The sequence below is a fragment of the Ranitomeya variabilis genome, chromosome 4, assembly GCF_051348905.1.
Source record: "Ranitomeya variabilis isolate aRanVar5 chromosome 4, aRanVar5.hap1, whole genome shotgun sequence".
NCBI lineage: Eukaryota > Metazoa > Chordata > Amphibia > Anura > Dendrobatidae > Ranitomeya > Ranitomeya variabilis.
The window spans coordinates 407,111,950-407,133,090 of NC_135235.1; the positions used below are offsets into that span (position 1 = coordinate 407,111,950).

Here is a 21,141-nt window from a genome sequence, read left to right on the forward strand (position 1 = left end):
CCAAGCGCTGTCCGATATTATTTCACGGATTAATAGATTTACATTGCAGATTAAGAACGGACCCTTGGAGCCATATTGGACTTGTCTATGCCATTTTGCACAGACCACTTGGTCCATTAAGAACCCCAGACATGTGAACGGCCTCATTCACTACTATAGGTACGAGTGCCATCGGTAAAAAACACAGCTAGTATTCGTAAGCAAAAAACAGACATCTGAGCCAAAAAAAATTTGAAAAAAAAGGATTGTTGGGAGGGGAGTAAAATGAGCAAATGTTCTGGAAAGCACATAAATAAATGGAGCAAAGGTGAAATACATCATAAAACATATATTAAGTAATCGGCTGTCACATCCATGATACATGTCTCAACAATTTGGTCTTTGTTTTATTTATTTTTAAATGAAATCATAAAAATGAAGGCACCCTCCCTCATTTCTCCCTTGTGTGGAGGTGGAGGGGTATTTATTGCCTGCTCCCCAGCTGTAAAATAATATCATATATTCATCTGTATTTATAAACTTGTGCAGATCACGTTCCTTCTCAGATACAGGAAAATAAAAAAAATATATAAAATATTTAAAAAAAAGAAATGCACCCCAACTTCCACGCCTAAGAAAGAGAAGGACCTTTGACCTGAAAGCAAAAATCACCAGGTGTAACCGTAAGCATCATCTCAGAGAACACATGACGGCAGCCGGCACTCTCTGGTGTCAGCAGAAGAGTCAACATGGATACGGAGTAAGGAATAACTGTTTTATCATTAAAAGACAGGTGGAGCTCAGTAAAAACGCATCGGTGACACACTGCCCATCTTCTGTCCCCAGAAAACTCAGAATAAAGTGAATTGGAAATTTTTTGTTTTAAAGTTTAAAAAGAAACAAGATCCCACAAGCGACTCCACGGAAATGAGGGGGGCACACACAGCGGGGTCCATTGGCCATTTTTGATTCTCACACTGATAACGTGGTCACTTTGACCGTCTGTGTGTCTGGAAGTTCTCATACGGATATCTCATACGTAGTCCCCCCCACGCCCGACACAGTCTTTACACCCCCTGGGCGAGAAGGGCTCACTGGAGGCGAGACAGTAGCTTGGCCGTTGCTTCGAGAGTGCACCGACTTCCCAGGAGACTCATCCCTACAAGAAAGACAAGACATGCAGGTTAGAGAAAGGGAGATTCCTAATGAAAGACTGCTAATGCTGAAAATAGTCAAAAAGCGCTGTCTGAGACATGGGCAACAAGCGAAGCAAAAGTGTCATGTATAAAGCAATATCTCCATACGAAGCCTAGATAATAAGCCCATACAGTATCCAAATCATACTACCATATAGTTCGGATATAATACCACCAACTAAAACTACCATTCACTGTCCAATTAATACCTCCATACAGTGCCCGAATAATACTCCCATCCACTGTCCACATTAGACTACCACATGATGTAATATCTGTGTGGAGACAGGACTGTGGCCATGTACTAACAGCAGAACAGCTCTCGTCTGGCGCATCACAAGGTTTCTCAGGTTGCTCCTAGGATTCCATTCTTGGTGGGCACTTAAAAACAACGTCCCTCCAAAACTGGCCCTTATACGCTGGCTCAACGCGCCACGTCTCTGCATTTAGAAGTAGCGACACTGAGAAATTCAGGGAGAAACTATTATAGACCAGAAGACGTTACACCACATTCCCAAGATGAGTATTTGGTGAGATTTTCTGCAGAATTTATGAACCCATTATGTAAATTAGGTTACTTCTTTTATTTCATTGCGTTTTTAGTGATTCGTTTATTTTGGCTTTTTTGGAACTGTAATATGCTGCGTTTGTTGTGCGGTGAAAATACGCAGAGTGAAAAATGCACCAAAAACTCATGGTGAGAACATAATCTACAACTGTCCAGACTCAAGAGGACATGAACATGGAAGGTATGAGCAGAACACTTACTTTAACGTCAACAACGGCAGAGCTGCGGCATCGGTATCTACGGGACGATGGTGAGTGATTCGTGGCTTGCCGTACCGAGGGGCAATTGGAGGAGGACAAGCTGGTCGAAGGCGTTCTCGAGCCGAGAGATATGGTGAAGAGTATCCAGCAGTTTCAGGCTCGGTCTCATCAGATGGGCTCAATAGGCTCTGGTAGGATAGGCTGCCATTCTGTGTCTGATTTAGACTCTTGTATGAGGTGGATGTTGTTCCTTCTGAAGGAAGAGATGGAAGTGGTGCAGAAGTCCCTGTGGCAGAGCGCAGACTGGAGGACCGGGCTGGCGGTGCATGGCATGAGTCTGCTTCTAGACTGGGTTCTGAGCGAGAACTTGGAGGACGAGACAGATCTGAGTTTGGCATATTGGAGTCCTGAAGGCTGTCTACACGGGGAAGCTGAAACAGGCAAAGACAAATATCAGGATACTAACTCCATGATGACCAGTGTGTGCCTGCCCTAAACATTCAGGCTTTCGTGGACTAGGTTATACCGCACATTGTGTAAAAGATGCGTGGCTTGTTTTCCAAGCTTAACATCAGTAACGGTCTTGATGCTAGGTAGGGGGTGGGGACATACCTACAAGAAGTCAGACTTGTTTTGTCAGGTCATAATTCAGAGTGATTTTCCCATCATGTTTGGAATGCCCACAAAAGCGAACGAATAAAGCCATTCACAATGGTACGGGCAAGGGGCACTTTCCCAAGATAAATGCAGGTCCCAGACATTAGTCTCAGAGCAAAGCAATCAGACCTTTACGCCATGGCCTGAAAGTCTCTACACTTTCTGGGCGAGAAGGGCTCAACGAGCGACTTCACTGGAGATTCATCCCTACAGAGAAATATCTAAGATGGGAATCTACAGGATTAGAAGAACATGGCTGCTGCAGCAGTATCAAACCTGTCCATGGGTTGTGCCAAGAACTGCAGCTCAGCTCCCTTAAAACCAGAGCTCATTCAGACATCGCTTTTTCTCGTTCAAGTCCTGCCCGTGAATTTCAAGGATAGAACTTGCACCTATTACAGTCTATGGAGCCATTCACATGTCAGTGTATTATTGCAACCTAGGTGGTCTGCACAAAATCACGGAGACATGTCCGATTTTGATCCAAGTCTCAGATCAAACTTGCCAATGCATGAAAAAAAAAAAAAAAAATCAGACAGTACTTGGATGGCGTCAGTGTGTTGTCTGTTTTTAAAGAACGGTTTGATATCAGAAGCTTCAGAAACCTTTATCTGTTTTTTTTTCATCCACAAAAAACTGACGATAAAAATGGTCATAGACCAAACTCTGATGACACTGTAAAAACTGGGCTGAGATTCATCAGTGTTTTTGATCAAACGATAAAAGTCACTGACGTGTGAATGAGCCCTAAATGTGACTTTGATGCATTACCACATATATCCTGTGGACAGGAGTGGTGCTGTTTCTGGAAGAGTAGCAGTCATATTTTGCAGATCCTTTCCTATGCCTTTAACATGAAATAACACTCATCTATGTGTATGACCATGGCCTGATAGCCAGACGTTTGGCAACAGTCTTAAAGGACTACGGAGTTTTACAAAAGTGCAAGTTCAGGAATCTTGGAGAAGGCAATTGTCTAGGTTGTCCGTCGTGCTATTAAAGGACGTTAGAATCAGAAGCCTTCAGCCTGAAATGGCTGATAACAGGGCATAGAATATATTACACTCAACTCTACAGCAAATAATAAACTGAAAGAAAGGACTCGAGGACTAGCTTCTCTAACCAGGAAGATGTAGATGACTTAGAACATATCCAAATGGTATCTCACCTTTGAAATGGGTGCTGGTCCACCACTTCCACTGCTGAAGCCCGGCCGAAATCTATACATTGTAGGAGTAGGTGGGCTCTCTGTGTTCAAAAGGAAACAGTCTGGTTAAAAGTTATACAAGTTGCCAAAATGAACACCACACACATACAACCCAAATAACACCCTGCACACTGCCATGGGAGAAGTTACGCAATACACAATTCCTATAGGAATTTAAAGAGCATCCAAACTTTTATTTTTTAATACATTATCCTCCAGGCATAGCAAAGTTGTGAATTTTTGTAATATAATTCATCACCTTATATTTCTTTTACACTTCATTACCTTCTTTTGCATCTTTGTCCCCCAAATACTATTCTACATTCCTATATCAATGCCCAATTTATGCTCCTTTAGAGGCTGCTTTCAACCGCTGCTGGCAAGATCCCTACAGTGCCTTCAAACAATATGTGAATACAACTTTCCTTGTCTGAGACTTTCTGGATCTGACCCTGTATTCAAGACAGGAGGATTCCCATACAAAAAAAATTGTCTGAGTACAGTGTACGGATTCTTTTTGAAGCAGGGGGAGAGAAGGAAACAAAACAAGGTAATAAAGTATATTACAAAAATTCGTAACTATAAAAACAAAAAAAGTGTTGTTAATCTTTATAGAGACCTTTTGGTAGGTCAAAATGGCAATTTTTGCTTATATTTTACTGTCCACTGTAAATCATTATTCTTTTTTAAATCAGCCATACGGCTCCAGAGATTTAGGCCATTTTATCCAGTGTTGATGTACATGGTCTTTACCAAGGGGGCGGTGCTCATAGGTAATTATGCAGAGCAGCCTAGAGACACACCCTGTGACTCCTGTGAGATATACCCCCTTCTACAGACCATACAAATTTGCACTAAATAAAAAAACAAAACTTATCTCTGGAACCATATAGCAGATTAAAAAAAAAAAACCAAAAAAAAAAAACGACATACTCCGGGGGAATAAAATTATTGCAAAAATTATTGGCCAATTTTCGCCTGGTTACAGGTAATCTTTAAGAAGCATTTCATATCTAATCACTGCACTTCAGTACTGTTTGGTGCAGAGCCCAGGAAATAATGGAACGCTTCAATGGATCCCGGTGATTCCGAGACTGTTTTCTCGAGACATATTCTACTTCATGTTAGTGGTAACATTCCTTTGATATGACTTGCGCTTATTTTCATTTTAATTTGTAGGTCTTTAAATCAGAGCGACTTGTCGCACAAAATGGTTAATAAATAACATTTACCACATGTCTACTTTACATCAGCACAATTTTTGAAACATAACTTCCTAACTAAAAAATTGACCATTCGGAAAGGAAGGAGCGCCATTTCACTTTTTGAATGTAAAATTTGCTGGCATAATTAGTGGACGCCATATCATGTTTGGAGAGCCCCTGATGTGCCTAAACAGTGGAAACCCCCAACAAGTAACCCCATTTTGGAAACTAGACCCCTTTGGGAAACTTCTCTAGATGTGTATTGAGCACCTGGAACCCACAGGTGCTTTACAGAAGCTTATAATGTAGAGCCGTGGAAGGAAAAAAAAAAAAAAAAAAAAAGATCAAATTTTTCCCCCCACAAAAAAAAATCTCTCTTAGCTCTACATTTTTTATTTTCACAAGGGTAACAGGAGAGAATGGACTAAAAAAATTTGTTTTGCAATTTCTCCCGAGTTCACCGATACCCCATATGTGGTCGAAATCTCAAGAAGGGAAGTAGCACCATATTACAGTGCAGATTTTGCTGCACTTGTTTGAGGGTGCCATGTCACATTGGCAGGGCCCCTGAGGTGTCCACACAGGAGAACCCCCCATAAGTGACCCCATTTTACAAACTAAACCTCTCAATGAAGTCATCTAGGGGTGCAGGGATTATATTGACACCACAGGTGTGTCACAGACTTTTAACCATTGGGCAGTGATGAAAAAATTATTTACATGTTTACCACCAAGATTGTGCGTTAGGCTTCTTTCACACTAGCGTCGGGCTCGGTCCGTCGCAGTGCGTCGGGCAGAGGTTACCGACGCTAGCGTTGTCTCCGCCGCACAACGGGGGCAGCGGATGCATTTTTCCAGCGCATCTGTTGCCCCATTGTGAGGTGCGGGGAAGTGCGGGGAGGTGGGGGCGGAGTTCCGGCCGCGCATGCGCGGTCGGAAAAAGCGGACCGTCGGGAGCAAAAACGTTACATGTAACGTTTTTTGGTCCTGACGGCCCGCCACAACACGGCGCAACCGTTGCGCGACGGTTGCGACGTGTGGCAATGCGTCGCTAATGTAAGTCAATGCAAAAAAAAACGCATCCTGCAAGCACTTTTGCAGGATGTGTTTTTTCGGCAAAACGACGCATTGCGACGTATTGCAGTAAACGCCAGTGTGAAAGTAGCCTTAGCCAAGTTTTACATTTTCACACTGGGAAATAGGTAAAAATGGCACCAAAATTTGTCCCACAATTTCTACTGAACATGGCAATACCCCATATGTGGCTGTACAGTACTACTTAGCCATACGGAGAGGCTTGGGAGGAACGGAGCACTATTTGCGTCCTGCAGCACAGATTTTCCCAGAACAGTTTGTGGACTTCATATACAGAGGCCCTAAGTGCAAGAAGAGCAGAATCCCCCCTCAAGTGACTCCGTTTTGGAAATTATACCCCTTTGGCAATTTATCTACAGGTGTAGTGATGATTTTGATTCCATAGGTGTTTTCCAGAAACAAGCAGCAATGGATGGTGCCGAGTGAAAATTGCAAACTGCCGTTGTAGTAACCAGTACGTTGTAGTAACCAGTACATTGCAGTCACCAGTACATTATGCCCAGCCTGTGCTTCTCGAGACACCCATCTGTAAATTAGGCGGGCTCTCATCACTACAGAAATGTCAAACATGTGGACGCTAAATGTGGTTTAGGCATATTGTGGGGCTCAGAAGGGAGGGGGCATTTGGATTTGGGAGCACATAATTTGCTGAATTACTTTTGGCGGGTGAGGAGCCATTTTGCTTGTCCAGAGCCTTTGTACTACCAGTAACGTGGAAGCCTCCTACATTTCCATTAACAGATGACAGACCTGAGTGAGGGCTTGCTTTTTTGTGGATTGAGTTGAAGCTTTTATTGGGAACATTTTACATAACGTTTTGGATCACATTTATGTGGCGCTCTACGCTGACCACTTACTTTGGGGTTTCCATCTAAATCTCTAAGTGACATGACAGATTAAACCCCCTATGGATCCATTCACTATAATGAGGCAGCAAATTTACTCTGGACTCCGTCTGGCCTCTTATCAGGAGTGTTCTTTTCAAAAGTGCACAAAACTGTGGCAGACGGCACTTTTATGCAATCCTAAAAAGACGGACACCCCCGGATCACAGGTCAGACGGCATCCATAGTGCCTCCATCCGCCTCATTATAGAGAATCTTCTGCCAGAGGCATTGTCCGAATCACATATTTCAGAGATTTATACAGAAATCACGTTGTAAGCACTCGGCGCAGAGCGCAGGATAAATATGCACAGAGCCTTACTGCGATCTTTGGGAGGCAGAATGAACAAAACAGCAGCAGGTGAAGAATTGGTTTTATGTTATACGCCGTTCCTGGTGCGGTATAAGTCATTAGTCAACTTTATTCTTCTGGTTGGCGCGATTACAGAGATACCAGATTTGTAGCGGGTTTTTATGTTTGGCAGCTGTCACACTAAAAGACGCTTTTATTGCAAAATAATAGTTTTCGCATCCCCATATTTTGAGAGCTATATTTCATACTAGCTGTACTACCCGGCTTCGCCCGGGTTAATGACTGCTGTTAGCAAAATAGAATGTGTTAACAAAAATTTATTCTGCACACAAAAACCACAAAACAAATAGATAGAAATGTAATTATTAAAAGGCAAAAACTAAGCAAATAGAAGCATTTCACAACATATATTAGCTTTGTTATACTGAGAATGTCTTTGTTGCCTATATTAACCAATCAGAGCTCAGGTTAATTAACTGTAGCAAAATAGAAGCTGAGCTGTGATTGGTTGCTATTGGCAGCCTGATAAATCCCCAGCCAACAGGAAGCCCTCCCCCCTGGCAGTATATATTAGCTCACACATACACATAATAGACAGGTCATGTGACTGACAGCTGCCGTATTTCCTATATTGCTCTTGTAGTTTGCTTATTAATCAGATTTTTATTTTTGAAGGACAATACCAGACTTGTGTGTGTTTTAGGGCGAGTTTTATGTGTCAAGTTGTGTGTGTTGAGTTGCGTGTGGCGACATGCATGTAGCGACTTTTGTGAGATGAGTTTTGTGTGGCGACATGCGTGTAGCAACATTTTGTGTGTTGAGTTGCATGTGACAGGTTAGTGTAGCAAGTTGTGTGCAGCAAGATTTGTGCATGGCGAGTTTTGCGCGTGGCGAGTTTTATGTGTGGTGCATTTTGAGTATGTGCAAGTTTTGTGTGAGGCAACTTTTGCATGTGGTGCAACTTTTGTACATGTGGCAATTTTTCTGTGTGTGCAAGTTTTGCATGAGGTGAGTTTTCCATGAGGTGAGTTTTGCACGTGTGGCGAGTTTTGCGTGAGCCTAGTTTTGCATATGGCGAGTTTTGCATGTAGCGAGTTTTGAGTGGTGACTTTTGTGTTTCGACTTTTATGTGGCGAGGTTGGTGTGTGTGTGTGGTGAAATGTGTGCTGAGGGTGGTATATGTGTTCAAGCACGTGGTAGTGTGTGGCGCATTTTGTGTTTGTGTTCATATCCCCGTGTGTGGTGAGTATCCCATGTCGGGGCCCCACCTTAGCAACTGTACGGTATATACTCTTTGTCGCCATCGCTCTCATTCTTTAAGTCCTCATTGTTCACATCTGGCAGCTGTCAATTTTCCTCCAACACTTTTCCCTTCACTTTTTCCCCATTATGTAGATAGGAGCAAAATTGTTTGGTGAATTGGAACGCGCGGGGTTAAAATTTCACCTCACAACATAGCCTATGACGCTCTCGGGGTCCAGACGTGTGACTGTGCAAAATTTTGTGGCTGTAGCTGCGACGGTACAGATGCCAATCCCGGACATACACACATACATACATACACACATTCAGCTTTATATATTAGATATACCTGTATGTAATCTCCTGTATATAGTATATACCTGTGTGTCATCTCACCTATATATAGTATATATCTGTGTGTCATCTCCTGTATATAGTATATACCTGTATGTCATCTCCTCCTATACATAGCATATACCTGTGTCATCTCCTCCTGTATATACTATATACCTGTAGGTAATCTGCTCCTGTATATAGTATATACCTGTGTGTCATCTCCTCCTGTATATAGTATATACCTGTATGTCATCTCCTCCTGTATGTAGTATGTACCTGTATGTCATCTCCTCCTCTATATAGTATATACCTGTGTGTCATCTCTCCTGTATATAGTATATATCTGTGTGTCATCTCCTCCTGTATATAGTATATACCTGTGTGTCATCTCCCCTGTAAATAGTATATACCTGTGTGTCATCTCCTGTATATAGTATATAGCTGTATGTCATCTCCTCCTGTATTAGCCCTCGTTCACACGTTATTTGGTCAGTATTTTTACCTCAGTATTTGTAAGCTAAAATGGCAGCCTGATAAATCCCCAGCCAACAGTAAGCCCACCCCCTGGCAGTATATATTAGCTCACACATACACATAATAGACTGGTCATGTGACTGACAGCTGCCGGATTCCTATATGGTACATTTGTTGCTCTTGTAGTTTGTCTGCTTATTAATCAGATTTTTATTTTTGAAGGATACCAGACTTGTGTGTGTTTTAGGGCGAGTTTCGTGTGTCAAGTTGTGTGTGTTGAGTTGCGTGTGGCGACATGCATGTAGGGACTTTTGTGAGATGAGTTTTGTGTGGCGACATGCGTGTAGCAACTTTTTGTGTGTCGAGTTGCATGTGACAGGTTAGTGTAGCAAGTTGTGTGCAGCAAGTTTTGCGCATGGCGAGTTTTGCGCGTGGCGAGTTTTATGTGTGGTGCCTTTTGAGTATGTGCAAGTTTTGTGTGAGGCAACTTTTGCATGTGTTGCAACTTTTGTGCATGTGGCAATTTTTCTGCGTGTGGCAATTTTTCTGCGTGTGCAAGTTTTGCGTGTGGCGAGTTTTGCACGTGTGGCGAGTTTTTCATGTGGAGAGTTTTGCGCGTGGCGAGTTTTGAGCGGCGACTTTTGTGTTTCTACTTTTATGTGGCGAGGTTGGTGTATGTGTGGTGAAATGTGCACTGAGAGTGGTATATGTGTTCGAGCACGTGGTAGTGTGTGGCGCATTTTGTGTGTGTGTTCATATCCCCGTGGTGGTGTGGTGATTATCCCATGTTGGGGCCCCACCTTAGCAACTGTACAGTATATACTCTTTGGTGCCATCGCTGTCATTCTTTAAGTCCCCCTTGTTCACATCTGGCAGCTGTTAATTTGCCTCCAACACTTTTCCTTTCATTTTTTCCCCATTATGTAGATAGGGGCAAAATTGTTTGGTGAATTGGAAAGCGCGGGGTTAAAATTTCACCTCACAATATAGCTTTGACGCTCTCAGGGTCCAGACGTGTGACTGTGCAAAATTTTGTGCCTGTAGCTGCGACGCCTCCAACACTTTTCCTTTCACTTTTTCCCCATTATGTAGATAGGGGCAAAATTGTTTGGTGAATTGGAAAGCGCGGGGTTAAAATTTCACCTCACAACATAGCCTATGACGCTCTCGGGGTCCAGACGTGTGACTGTGCAAAATTTTGTGGCTGTAGCTGCTACGGTTCAGATGCCAATCCCGGACATACATACATACATACATACATACACACACACACACATTCAGCTTTATATATTAGATTTTGGCCCGCAGAATCATGTGACGGCTTGTTTTTTGCGGGACGAGCTGACATTTCTATTGGTACCATTTTTGGGCATTTTTTGATCATTTTCTTTTCTGATTTTTGAGAGGCAGAATAAACAAAAACCAGCAATTTAGGAATCGTGTTTTTTTATGTCATTCCGTGTGTGGTAAAATTGGTAAAGCGGTTTTATTCTTCGGGTCAGTACGATTACAGCAATACCCCATTTATGTAGTTATTTTATGTTTTGGCGCTTTTACACAATAAAAACTATTTTATAGAAAAAAATAATTATTTTTCCATCGTTTTATTTTGAGAGCTATAACATTTTTATTTTTCTGTTGAAAAGCTGCCTTACAGCTGTTTTTTGTGGGACAAGATGACGTTTTCAGCGGTACCATTATTATTTACATTTGTCTTTTTGATTGTGTTTTATTGCACTTTTTGTTCAGCGGTATGATAAAGCATTGTTTTTTGCCTCGTTTTTGATTTATTTTTTTACAGTATTCACTGTAGGGGTTAAGAAGTGGGACAGTTTTATAGAATGGGTTGTTATGAATGCAGCGATACCAAATATGTGTTTTTTCTGTTTATTTTTTTACATAAATTAATGTATTTATTGGAAAAATATATTTTTTTTTAATCTTTAGTTGGGGATTTTTAAAAAACATTGTTACGCTTTTTATTTTACATTGTAATAGGATGGGACATCACTGTACAGTAGCAGATCGCTGATCTGATACTCTGCAATGCTTCAGCACTCCAGAGCACCGTCTGACAGGGAGGGAAGGAGGCATGTCAGAGAGCAGGCGCTCACAAGCCACCTTACCTGCAGGACCCTGTGGACATCTTGGGGCCAGGGATCTCCATGGAGACCATCAGAACAATGCGATCGCATTGCGTTGCTCTGATGGAAGCACTCAGGGAGCCCCCTCCCTGCATGCAAACTCCTCGATGTCACTATTGACAGCGGCATCAGAGGGGTTAAACGCCTGCGATTGGTGCTAGCACTGGGAATTGCTGAAGAGTGTCAGCTCTCACACAGAGCGGACACCGGCACCCGACTGCGGCGGCACTCAGCGCGAGGCCGCGCCATACATATACTGCTGTTTGTGGGAACGCAGCTCCAGCAGAGCAGTATATGTACGGTGAATGTCGGGAAGGGGCTAATGGTAAGACTAATACTTGGGATTTATCCTAACTGTGGCATCACTACGTACTCAAACCACAGGGAGCACTAATAAGACGGTGGCGTGCTCAGTGTGACCATACTAAGTAACACACCTTCTCTGTCTCCCAGGCTTAACTGGCCTCGCAGTCCTGTGTAGCGACTCAAGTCAGGTTTTGGTGGTGGTGGAGGTTCAGCATCGGCTGACTGAGATTCTGTCAACTCCAGACTGCTCCGGGACTGTGAAATGGTAAAAAAGCGGAATAATGTTAGAAACCGTCTTATTAAAAGGAGTGTCTCATTGTAGACGCAGGTTACATAATACCACAATACTGGCTGTGCACTGAAGACCACCGTCACCGCCTCAATCACTCTGGTTATGCCGGTGACGAGACAACCTTTATAAAAAGAACCAACTACTTAGTAATTACGTGTCAGAACAATTACGTAGTCAGCACTGTCACGTTATGTCACAATATCAAACTGAACAATCTCAAATCTTTCTATGGAGTTAAAAACCAAAAACTTTCAGCTTCAGATCTCCAGGTATTGACAAGGTTAATGGAGGACGCAGATCCCATACTTGGTAATGGATGTCGTGTTTCTCCAAAAAGAAGAGAAGGTCTTATATTATTTTTTTACTCTGAAAGATGCGCCAGGGCTTATTTTCTGGGGATGCCTTATTTTTCTCTTTTCCATAAACATTCCACATTTATTCTTGAACAAAAAAAATAAAAAATCTAAATTTATTCAAATATAATCATGTCATCATATTCTGGAACATCGTAACTTTCCAAACCTTGAATTCCATCATTAATTTCTTGAGATCCTACGTTATTTCCTTTTCTCATGTACAACAATCTACATTAAACGGTATTCATGAACAAAAATCCACATTTACCCAAACACAGTCATGTAGTCATCTTCTGGAACATCAGCACATCTCTCCAAACCTTGAATTCCATCACGAATTTCTTGAGATCCCACGTTATTTCCTTTTCTCATGTACAACAATCTACATTAAACGGTATTTATGAACAAAAATCCACATTTATCCAAACATAGTCATGTAGTCATCTTCTGGAACTTCAGCACATCTCTCCAAACCTTGAATTCCATCATGAATTTCTTAAGAACAAAAATCCAGTCATGTCATCATCTTCTGGAACATCATCATAACTTTTTGGGATTTGGGTAGCATTGTGAATTTCTTGCAACTCTGTTGCCTTTAGAATCATTGGCCCCAATTTCTCATGTCTAGCAATTGTCCATGTAGCCTTCATGTGATTCTCTCCAGTGAATTCTTCACCCAAGTTACAACCTCTTGCAGTCTAGGCTTCACAAAGTTGGCAAGCTAATTTTTCTCCATTCCATTTTCAATGTAGTGATTAATTTTCTTACGAAGAGTTGGGAGATGGGTAGTCATTCCTGCGGGAATCATTATTTCATCTATTTTCTACTGATGAAGGAAATTCTTCATGTCTTTAGGGCAGTATGCAGTGGCTGAATCCCAGACTAGCAGGCCTCTTTGGCCACCTCGCGAAACACGTGCCACGATTTCCTTATAACTGCTTATGTGAATCAGGCTTTTTCGGTTTCGAGAATATAAATACCTGAAGCACGTTCAATCTTCTCCTCCTTGCCCTTACTATTGATTAGTATTATCCAGATGAATTGCCAAAATACAGGTAACATGAACTTTCATAATCAGTGGAGGGAACGTAGACAGAGGAGGCACTTCGCTGATCAATTGTCGTCTGTGATCCTTGACCCATAAATTCTGCAGTTTCATCCATAGAAAACATGTTGGAAAGTTGGTATTGAGAAAAGTAGATGCCATCAAGAAAGGACTTGAAAGAAAGTGCACGTTTAATAACTTAAAACATCTTCCAGCTTAAATAGTGTTCTAGATCTTCTTGGAGACCGTTCACCTTTTTGAAGGAAGCCGTCCACCCCCTGATGTGATACTTTGAAATCTTCTGGGGATATTTCTAATTGTGGTGCCATTGTAAGGGCAAGTTCTTGAATATGAGTCCTGCGCACAACCAAAGCCTTTGCGCTCGTTTCAGCAACCCATTCACAGATGGTCTTCTAGCTCAGGAAATAATGGATGCCGACCTGATCCACACTTGCCCTTCTTACCCATTCCCTTGCACACTTGTTGCCTGAAGTGATCGTCCTCTGCTCGCCATTTTCGGACATCTAAAATCTCTTTGTAGAAAGCGGTTTTGCCCAGGGAGTCCTCCACGATTCATTTGTTATACTCGACAGAATAGCTCTTTCCTTTTTCAATTAATGAAGTCCGTGGGTCAAAATGTACCGTACCGATACGGTATATTCCTTGTTCCTCCGTTTATTGATACATACTGTAGTGTGCCGCAGTGGATGTTGGATGTCTATATGCCAAGAAAAGCAAAATCAGTATAAAAAAAAAAAAAAAAGTGTCCAGGCAGTTACTGTGCCGGAATACATGTAAAAAAAAAAAGTTGTACAGATCTGTGGTATTCACAAATGAGGTATAGCCATGAATAAATTAGAAAGTTCTCCTCGCTTTTAACCCTTTGTGATATTTGATCCAAGTAACAGAGCTATAGTTTTATCATTTATTCATGGCTACACATATGTGAATAGGTCTTTTTCAATGGTACAGTATTTATAGCCACATTTATAGTAAAACGTTTTTCCAAGGTGCCATCACTGATACTACGATACACTACCCATACTGGAATTACATAGCGCTTTTAAACCTTCTATAAAAAGACTTCTTGTCTCCCTAAAGCTCCTCTCTGCTGGATGAACTTTTGTTATGCTCAATGTAAAAGAGTAAATATGGTAGAACACATCAGGACCCTTCATCAAGAAAAGCGGACACCCCCAAAAGAATCACACACTCACCAGACCCCACACAATTACAGACGTCAAGTGCCGATAGTGGATGGGCATCACTGTCCGGTTCCACAGAGTTTGGCTCCCCCACCCGTGACCGGAAGCAGCCGCGATACTTGGGACTCAGGAGCGGAGTGATACCGGTACCCGATCTGTGTATCCAGAACGGTGGGGACCTCAGTGACGCACATCTCCGTGTGACAGAGCCCATCCACCATCGGCACTTGCCAACTCTAATGGTTTGGGGTCCAGTGAGTGTAATTCTATTGGGGGTGTCTGCTTTCCTTGATGACGGGTTCTGCTGTATTCTTACTTTTATTGAATTGTAACTGGGGCTTATTTTTGGACTTATATTTAAAGCATACTCCAAAAATCCTGAAAAAAATCGTGCTAGGGCTTACTTTTGGGGTAGGCCATATTTTTGGGGAAACAGGGTAGTAGACCCATAAAGCAGATCTCTAAAATGGTGGTGGCTTGATAACATTAAAAAGTAGCTCCATATAATGCAATAGGTGTGGCTTCCCCATCTCCTTACATGCATAGTTGCTCTGGGGTTGCCATGGTAACTAACAGACTTTGCAAGAATATTCATCATGTGACCTCATCTCTCCTAAATGTAAAGGTCACATGGCAGGATGTTCATCCAGAGCTAGCGGGATACTGTTACCATGACAACTCCACAGCCGGCAGATATAAGCAATGCTGCCCACGTTAGGTTACAAACGGATTCCTTGGAGACATCATACCTGGTAGTGTTGAAGAGGGCTCTGTATACCATTATCCAGTATTTTAAGGCCAATCTGACTCTCGGACACTTCGGGTCGTAGAAATGGCGGTGATACAGACGGAACTGACTGATTATCACTGCGCTTTATATATCTGAGAAATAGACAACATATCGGCATATTACACAAAGGCATACATTCGTTGGGTGCATAGTGAGGGTCTCCTACAACAGACATATTGCCTATATTTTCCCTAATGTTGGATCACTGGAAATCTCCTGGGAAATCCAATGGTGGAGATGGAAAACAAAACATTTAACACAAAAACTTGATTTAAACAATGGGGCATTTTCTAAACAAAGCTTCTCTGTTACCTAAACATGAGGGGCCAGTTTTGCTCAGGCTTTTGTGCCTCCCCCCACCTCCGTTTTTTTTTTCCCCCTTTTGTAAATGCGCCATACGATTCCAAAAACATGGGCCTTTGTATCAAGTGTTAATTTTTTTTTTAATTTTTTTTTTTACAAGGGGCATAGCTCACAATATTCTCACAGGCGGGGCAAGTAACAGTAATTTGGATTGGCAGCGGCTGTTTTTTATTATTAATTCTGCTATTTATCTAGCATTTGTTTCACTCTTTGTGCCCCCATAAGGTCATAAAACACATTTGGGGAGGGGCATTTCAACATTTACCTTTTTTTTTTTTTCTTTTAGCCGATTTTCCCTGTAACTGTGACCGACATATTAGCCCTGTTACAGGAGAAATTCAGCCTGCTGGCTACATAGCAGACTGGACGTCCTGAGGCCTGGCAGCGCTTGCTCCCTCCCTATGCCCCACAATCACTGATTTGCTGGGTCTGGAGGAGGAAGCACTGTGAGTGATTCCTATATTGTATACACAACACTTCTTTTGTGCTGATGGCCCAGACATTTATAGTCTATTGGCATTTTAATTAGTATTAAGAGTCTCCTGGAGTGTTCCCTTCAGTTTGAAATGTAGTGTCCCATGTCTAAAGTGACAGAAACCAGGAGTAAACACCTACCTGGGTGGTGAAGAGCTACAAAGTACATGGCTCACATTTCGACAACATCCATTACTAAAAGGATTGACTCCTCCTCTGAACTTTCCAGTGACCTTTAGGAAATGGGAAAAAAAAATAAAAAAATCAAGGATCCCATGCCGTATAACACATACATTAAAACTATAGTATAATTATACATTAGTACATTATAAAAGGGTTCTGACCTGCTCGTTTGTCGTACGACCTCGGGAAACCAGAACAATATGAAATCCTGTGAGACCAGCCACGGGAAAGAAAAATAGGCCAGCGACGCACATGACCGAAATACTGAGACCGAGTTAAGAGAAAAGGGCTATCAACATTGTTGGAATAATAAACCAGGTACAGTAGGGATTGGAGGAATAAATCAGGTATAGTAGGGAGTAAAGGAAATAAGCTACAGTAGGGGTTGAAAATACCAGATATGACAGGGACTGGAAAAATAAACCCGGTACAGCAGGGACTGAAGGGATTCACAAGGTGAAGCAGGGACTGACGGGATTCACAAGGTGCAGCAGGGAATGAAGGGATTCACAAGGTGCAGCAGGGACTGAAGGGATTCACAAGGTGCAGCAGGGACTGAAGGGATTCACAAGGTACAGCAGGGACTGAAGGGATTCACAAGGTGAAGCAGGGACTGACGGGATTCACAAGGTGCAGCAGGGACTGAAGGGATTCACAAGGTGCAGCAGGGACTGAAGGGATTCACAAGGTGCAGCAGGGACTGAAGGGATTCACAAGGTGAAGCAGGGACTGAAGGGATTCACAAGGTGCAGCAGGGACTGACGGGATTCACAAGGTGCAGCAGGGACTGACGGGATACACAAGGTGCAGCAGGGACTGACGGGATTCACAAGGTGCAGCAGGGACTGACGGGATTCACAAGGTGCAGCAGGGACTGAAGGGATTCACAAGGTGCAGCAGGGACTGAAGGGATTCACAACGTACAGCAGGGACTGAAGGGATTCACAAGGTGAAGCAGGGACTGACGGGATTCACAAGGTGCAGCAGGGACTGAAGGGATTCACAAGGTGCAGCAGGGACTGAAGGGATTCACAAGGTGCAGCAGGGACTGAAGGGATTCACAAGGTGCAGCAGGGACTGAAGGGATTCACAAGGTGAAGCAGGGACTGAAGGGATTCACAAGGTGCAGCAGGGACTGACGGGATTCACAAGGTGCAGCAGGGACTGACGGGATACACAAGGTGCAGCAGGGACTGACGGGATTCACAAGGTGCAGCAGGGACTGACGGGATTCACAAGGTGCAGCAGGGACTGAAGGGATTCACAAGGTGCAGCAGGGACTGAAGGGATTCACAACGTACAGCAGGGACTGAAGGGATTCACAAGGTGAAGCAGGGACTGACGGGATTCACAAGGTGCAGCAGGGACTGACGGGATTCACAAGGTGAAGCAGGGACTGAAGGGATTCACAAGGTGAAGCAGGGACTGACGGGATTCACAAGGTACAGCAGGGACTGACGGGATTCACAAGGTGAAGCAGGGACTGAAGGGATACACAAGGTACAGCAGGGACTGACAAGGTACAGCAGGGACTGAAGGGATTCACAAGGTGCAGCAGTGACTGAAGGGATTCACAAGGTGCAGCAGGGACTGAAGGGATTCACAAGGTGCAGCAGGGACTGAAGGGATTCACAAGGTGCAGCAGGGACTGAAGGGATTCACAAGGTGCAGCAGGGACTGAAGGGATTCACAAGGTGCAGCAGGTACTGAAGGGATTCACAAGGTGCAGCAGGGACTGAAGGGGTACAGCAGGGACTGAAGGGATTCACAAGGTGAAGCAGGGACTGACGGGATTCACAAGGTGCAGCAGGGACTGACGGGATTCACAAGGTGCAGCAGGGACTGACGGGATACACAAGGTGCAGCAGGGACTGAAGGGATTCACAAGGTACAGCAGGGACTGAAGGGATTCACAAGGTGCAGCAGGGACTGAAGAGATACACAAGGTGCAGCAGGGACTGAAGGGATTGACAAGGTGCAGTAGGGACTGAAGGGATACACATGGTGCAGCAGGGACTGAAGGGATACACAAGGTGCAGCAGGGACTGAAGGGATACACAAGGTGCAGCAGGGACTGACGGGATTCACAAGGTGAAGCAGGGACTGACGGGATTCACAAGGTGAAGCAGGGACTGAAGGGATACACAAGGTGCAGCAGGGACTGACGGGATTCACAAGGTGCAGCAGGGACTGAAGGGATACACAAGGTGCAGCAGGGACTGAAGGGAAACAAGGTGCAGCAGGGACTGAAGGGATACACAAGGTGCAGCAGGGACTGAAGAAATATCAGGAGAGTTTCAATCAGGATGAGATTTAGAATAGGGATTATAGGACTAAATCAGTTATAGTAGGGACTGGAGGAATAAACCATGTAGAGAAGGGATTGAAGGGAAATACAAGATATTACAGTATACTGTAGATTAGAGGACCAGTATATTATACAAGTACAGTAGGGACTGAAGGAATAAACTTGGTACAGTAGGGATTGTAGGATTAAATCAGGTATAGTGGGGATTTGAGAAATTATGTAATTCTATACTTGCTGTACATTATATGAGAAAAATCTACAAGGTACAACAGGGAGTGGAGAAATCTACAAGGTACAACAGGGAGTGGAGAAATCTACAAGGTACAACGGAGAGTGGAGAAATACACAAGGTACAAAGGGGAGTGGAAAAATCTACAAGGTACAACGGGGAGTGGAGAAATATACAAGATACAATGGGGAGTGGAGAAATCTACAAGGTACAACAGGGAGTGGAGAAATACACAAGGTACAACGGAGAGTGGAGAAATACACTAGGTACATCGGAGAGTGGAGAAATACACTAGGTACAACAGGGAGTGGAGAAATACACTAGGTACATCGGAGAGTGGAGAAATACACTAGGTACAACGGGGAGTGGAGAAATACACTAGGTACAACGGGGAGTGGAGAAATACACAAGGTACAACAGGGAGTGGAGAAATACACTAGGTACATCGGAGAGTGGAGAAATACACTAGGTACATCGGAGAGTGGAGAAATACACTAGGTACAACAGGGAGTGGAGAAATACACTAGGTACAACAGGGAGTGGAGAAATACACTAGGTACATCGGAGAGTGGAGAAATACACTAGGTACAACGGGGAGTGGAGAAATACACAAGGTACAACAGGAAGTGGAGAAATATACAAGGTACCGCGGGGAGTGCAGAAATACACAAGGTACCGCGGGGAGTAGAGAAATAAATGACAGGCCAGGAGTCACAAGGGCACAGAAGAGCACCACAGGGTCATGTGTAGCAATACATCTACACAGACACTTATATGGACACCACTTTGGTAGGGTCTTATCTTCCAAGTGAAAACGTAACAGCTAAAAGGATACGTAACAGCTGCTGGGATGTCTCGGAGCTGGTTTGGATGTCCTAATGTATAGAAAAGGCCACAGATGAAGACGCTCATTATGTGCAATGTCAGAGACACCAGGAAAAGGAAGAAGTAACGGTAGTTCCGACGTCCAATACAGTTGTTTACCCACGGACAATGATGATCGAACTCCTGCAAGGAGAAAAAATACACATCAGCGGTAGTCTACCATCCAAATCATGGCAGGAGCAAAAGTGGTTTTATCAGGGCATATAGAGGTCATACAGGGAAGTCCCCCACTCAGGAACCAGAGAAACACTGACAAGAAGTGGTTCTCAATCTGGCGTTTTCTAGGGGTCTGCAGCCCCTCATACACAGACTAATATCAGCTGAACCCATTGATATTGATGGGTTTGACTGACAATATAGTATGTATGGTGGCCCTGGACAATTGTCGGGGCAGATAAAGGGGGTTCTTTGGCCTTAGGGTACAAGCTTGCAGTCACTATATTTGAATTCACTGGTGCCGGGAGCTGCAGACACGTGGTCGCAAGATTTGATTTGTATACATGTGGTCACATGCCAACTAGACGTGCGTGGCCTAGATCAAAGCAAATGTTTTGAGCGAGACCCAACACATCTAGTCGGAATGTGGCCCAAAGTATGCAAATTGCATACTTGCCATGACATGACCTCCTGCTCTTGGCGCTAGCACAGGAGATTATTTATAGCGCGTGCATGGCGCACTTCGCACAAGTCAGCAGTCACGTAGAGTGACTGCAGACTTGTATCACAAGGTGGCTGGACAACTATTTTTAAAGATTTAGATTGTCCAATTTCAGACTGTTGATCCTTTTGTTCTCCTGAAGGGAAGCCACCGTCAGACATGTGTCGTCAGGTATTGACTCTCTCATGGAGAACACAGGTGTGTTCAGCTGAAGGAGTGCCCCTGTGTATTGGAGAGACTGCCAAGATGGCTGTAGAAGGAACGACCAGCCGAAGCCTCGTTAGTAGGACAGCCAGCTCGTGTAAAATGGGCTTAAGAATCCTACCCAGCTCATCACAGTGGCGACTCTCACATTATAAGGTTGTAGGATAAGGGATACATGTACCACGTGAATATAACATACGCATTGTTAGAAGCCAGCATTGCCATGTCTTTACAACCTGTGATTGGCAGGATGAATATCATCAGGACCCTTTGCTGCAAAGAAAAACCTGAGTATCTAGGAAAGGTCTCCGGACATTTGCATATCACAGAAACCCTGTGTCTC

The 21,141-nt window shown here is 43.5% G+C and overlaps 1 protein-coding gene across 1 annotated transcript in view; it reads right to left on the reverse strand.

Moving 5' to 3' along the window:
- Window positions 1-360: 360 nt before the first annotated feature.
- Window positions 361-21,141, reverse strand: part of ZDHHC5 (zDHHC palmitoyltransferase 5) — a 55,616-nt gene continuing 34,835 nt past the window's right edge. The window contains exons 5-12 of the mRNA XM_077251124.1: window positions 19,887-20,059; window positions 16,676-16,778; window positions 16,473-16,564; window positions 15,454-15,586; window positions 11,938-12,061; window positions 3,769-3,848; window positions 1,944-2,374; window positions 361-1,138 (exon numbers count right to left, since the gene is read on the reverse strand). Of these exons, the coding sequence (XP_077107239.1) occupies window positions 1,000-1,138; window positions 1,944-2,374; window positions 3,769-3,848; window positions 11,938-12,061; window positions 15,454-15,586; window positions 16,473-16,564; window positions 16,676-16,778; window positions 19,887-20,059 (1,275 nt within the window). The 3' untranslated portion in view covers window positions 361-999. The remainder of the gene's footprint in view (window positions 1,139-1,943; window positions 2,375-3,768; window positions 3,849-11,937; window positions 12,062-15,453; window positions 15,587-16,472; window positions 16,565-16,675; window positions 16,779-19,886; window positions 20,060-21,141) is intronic.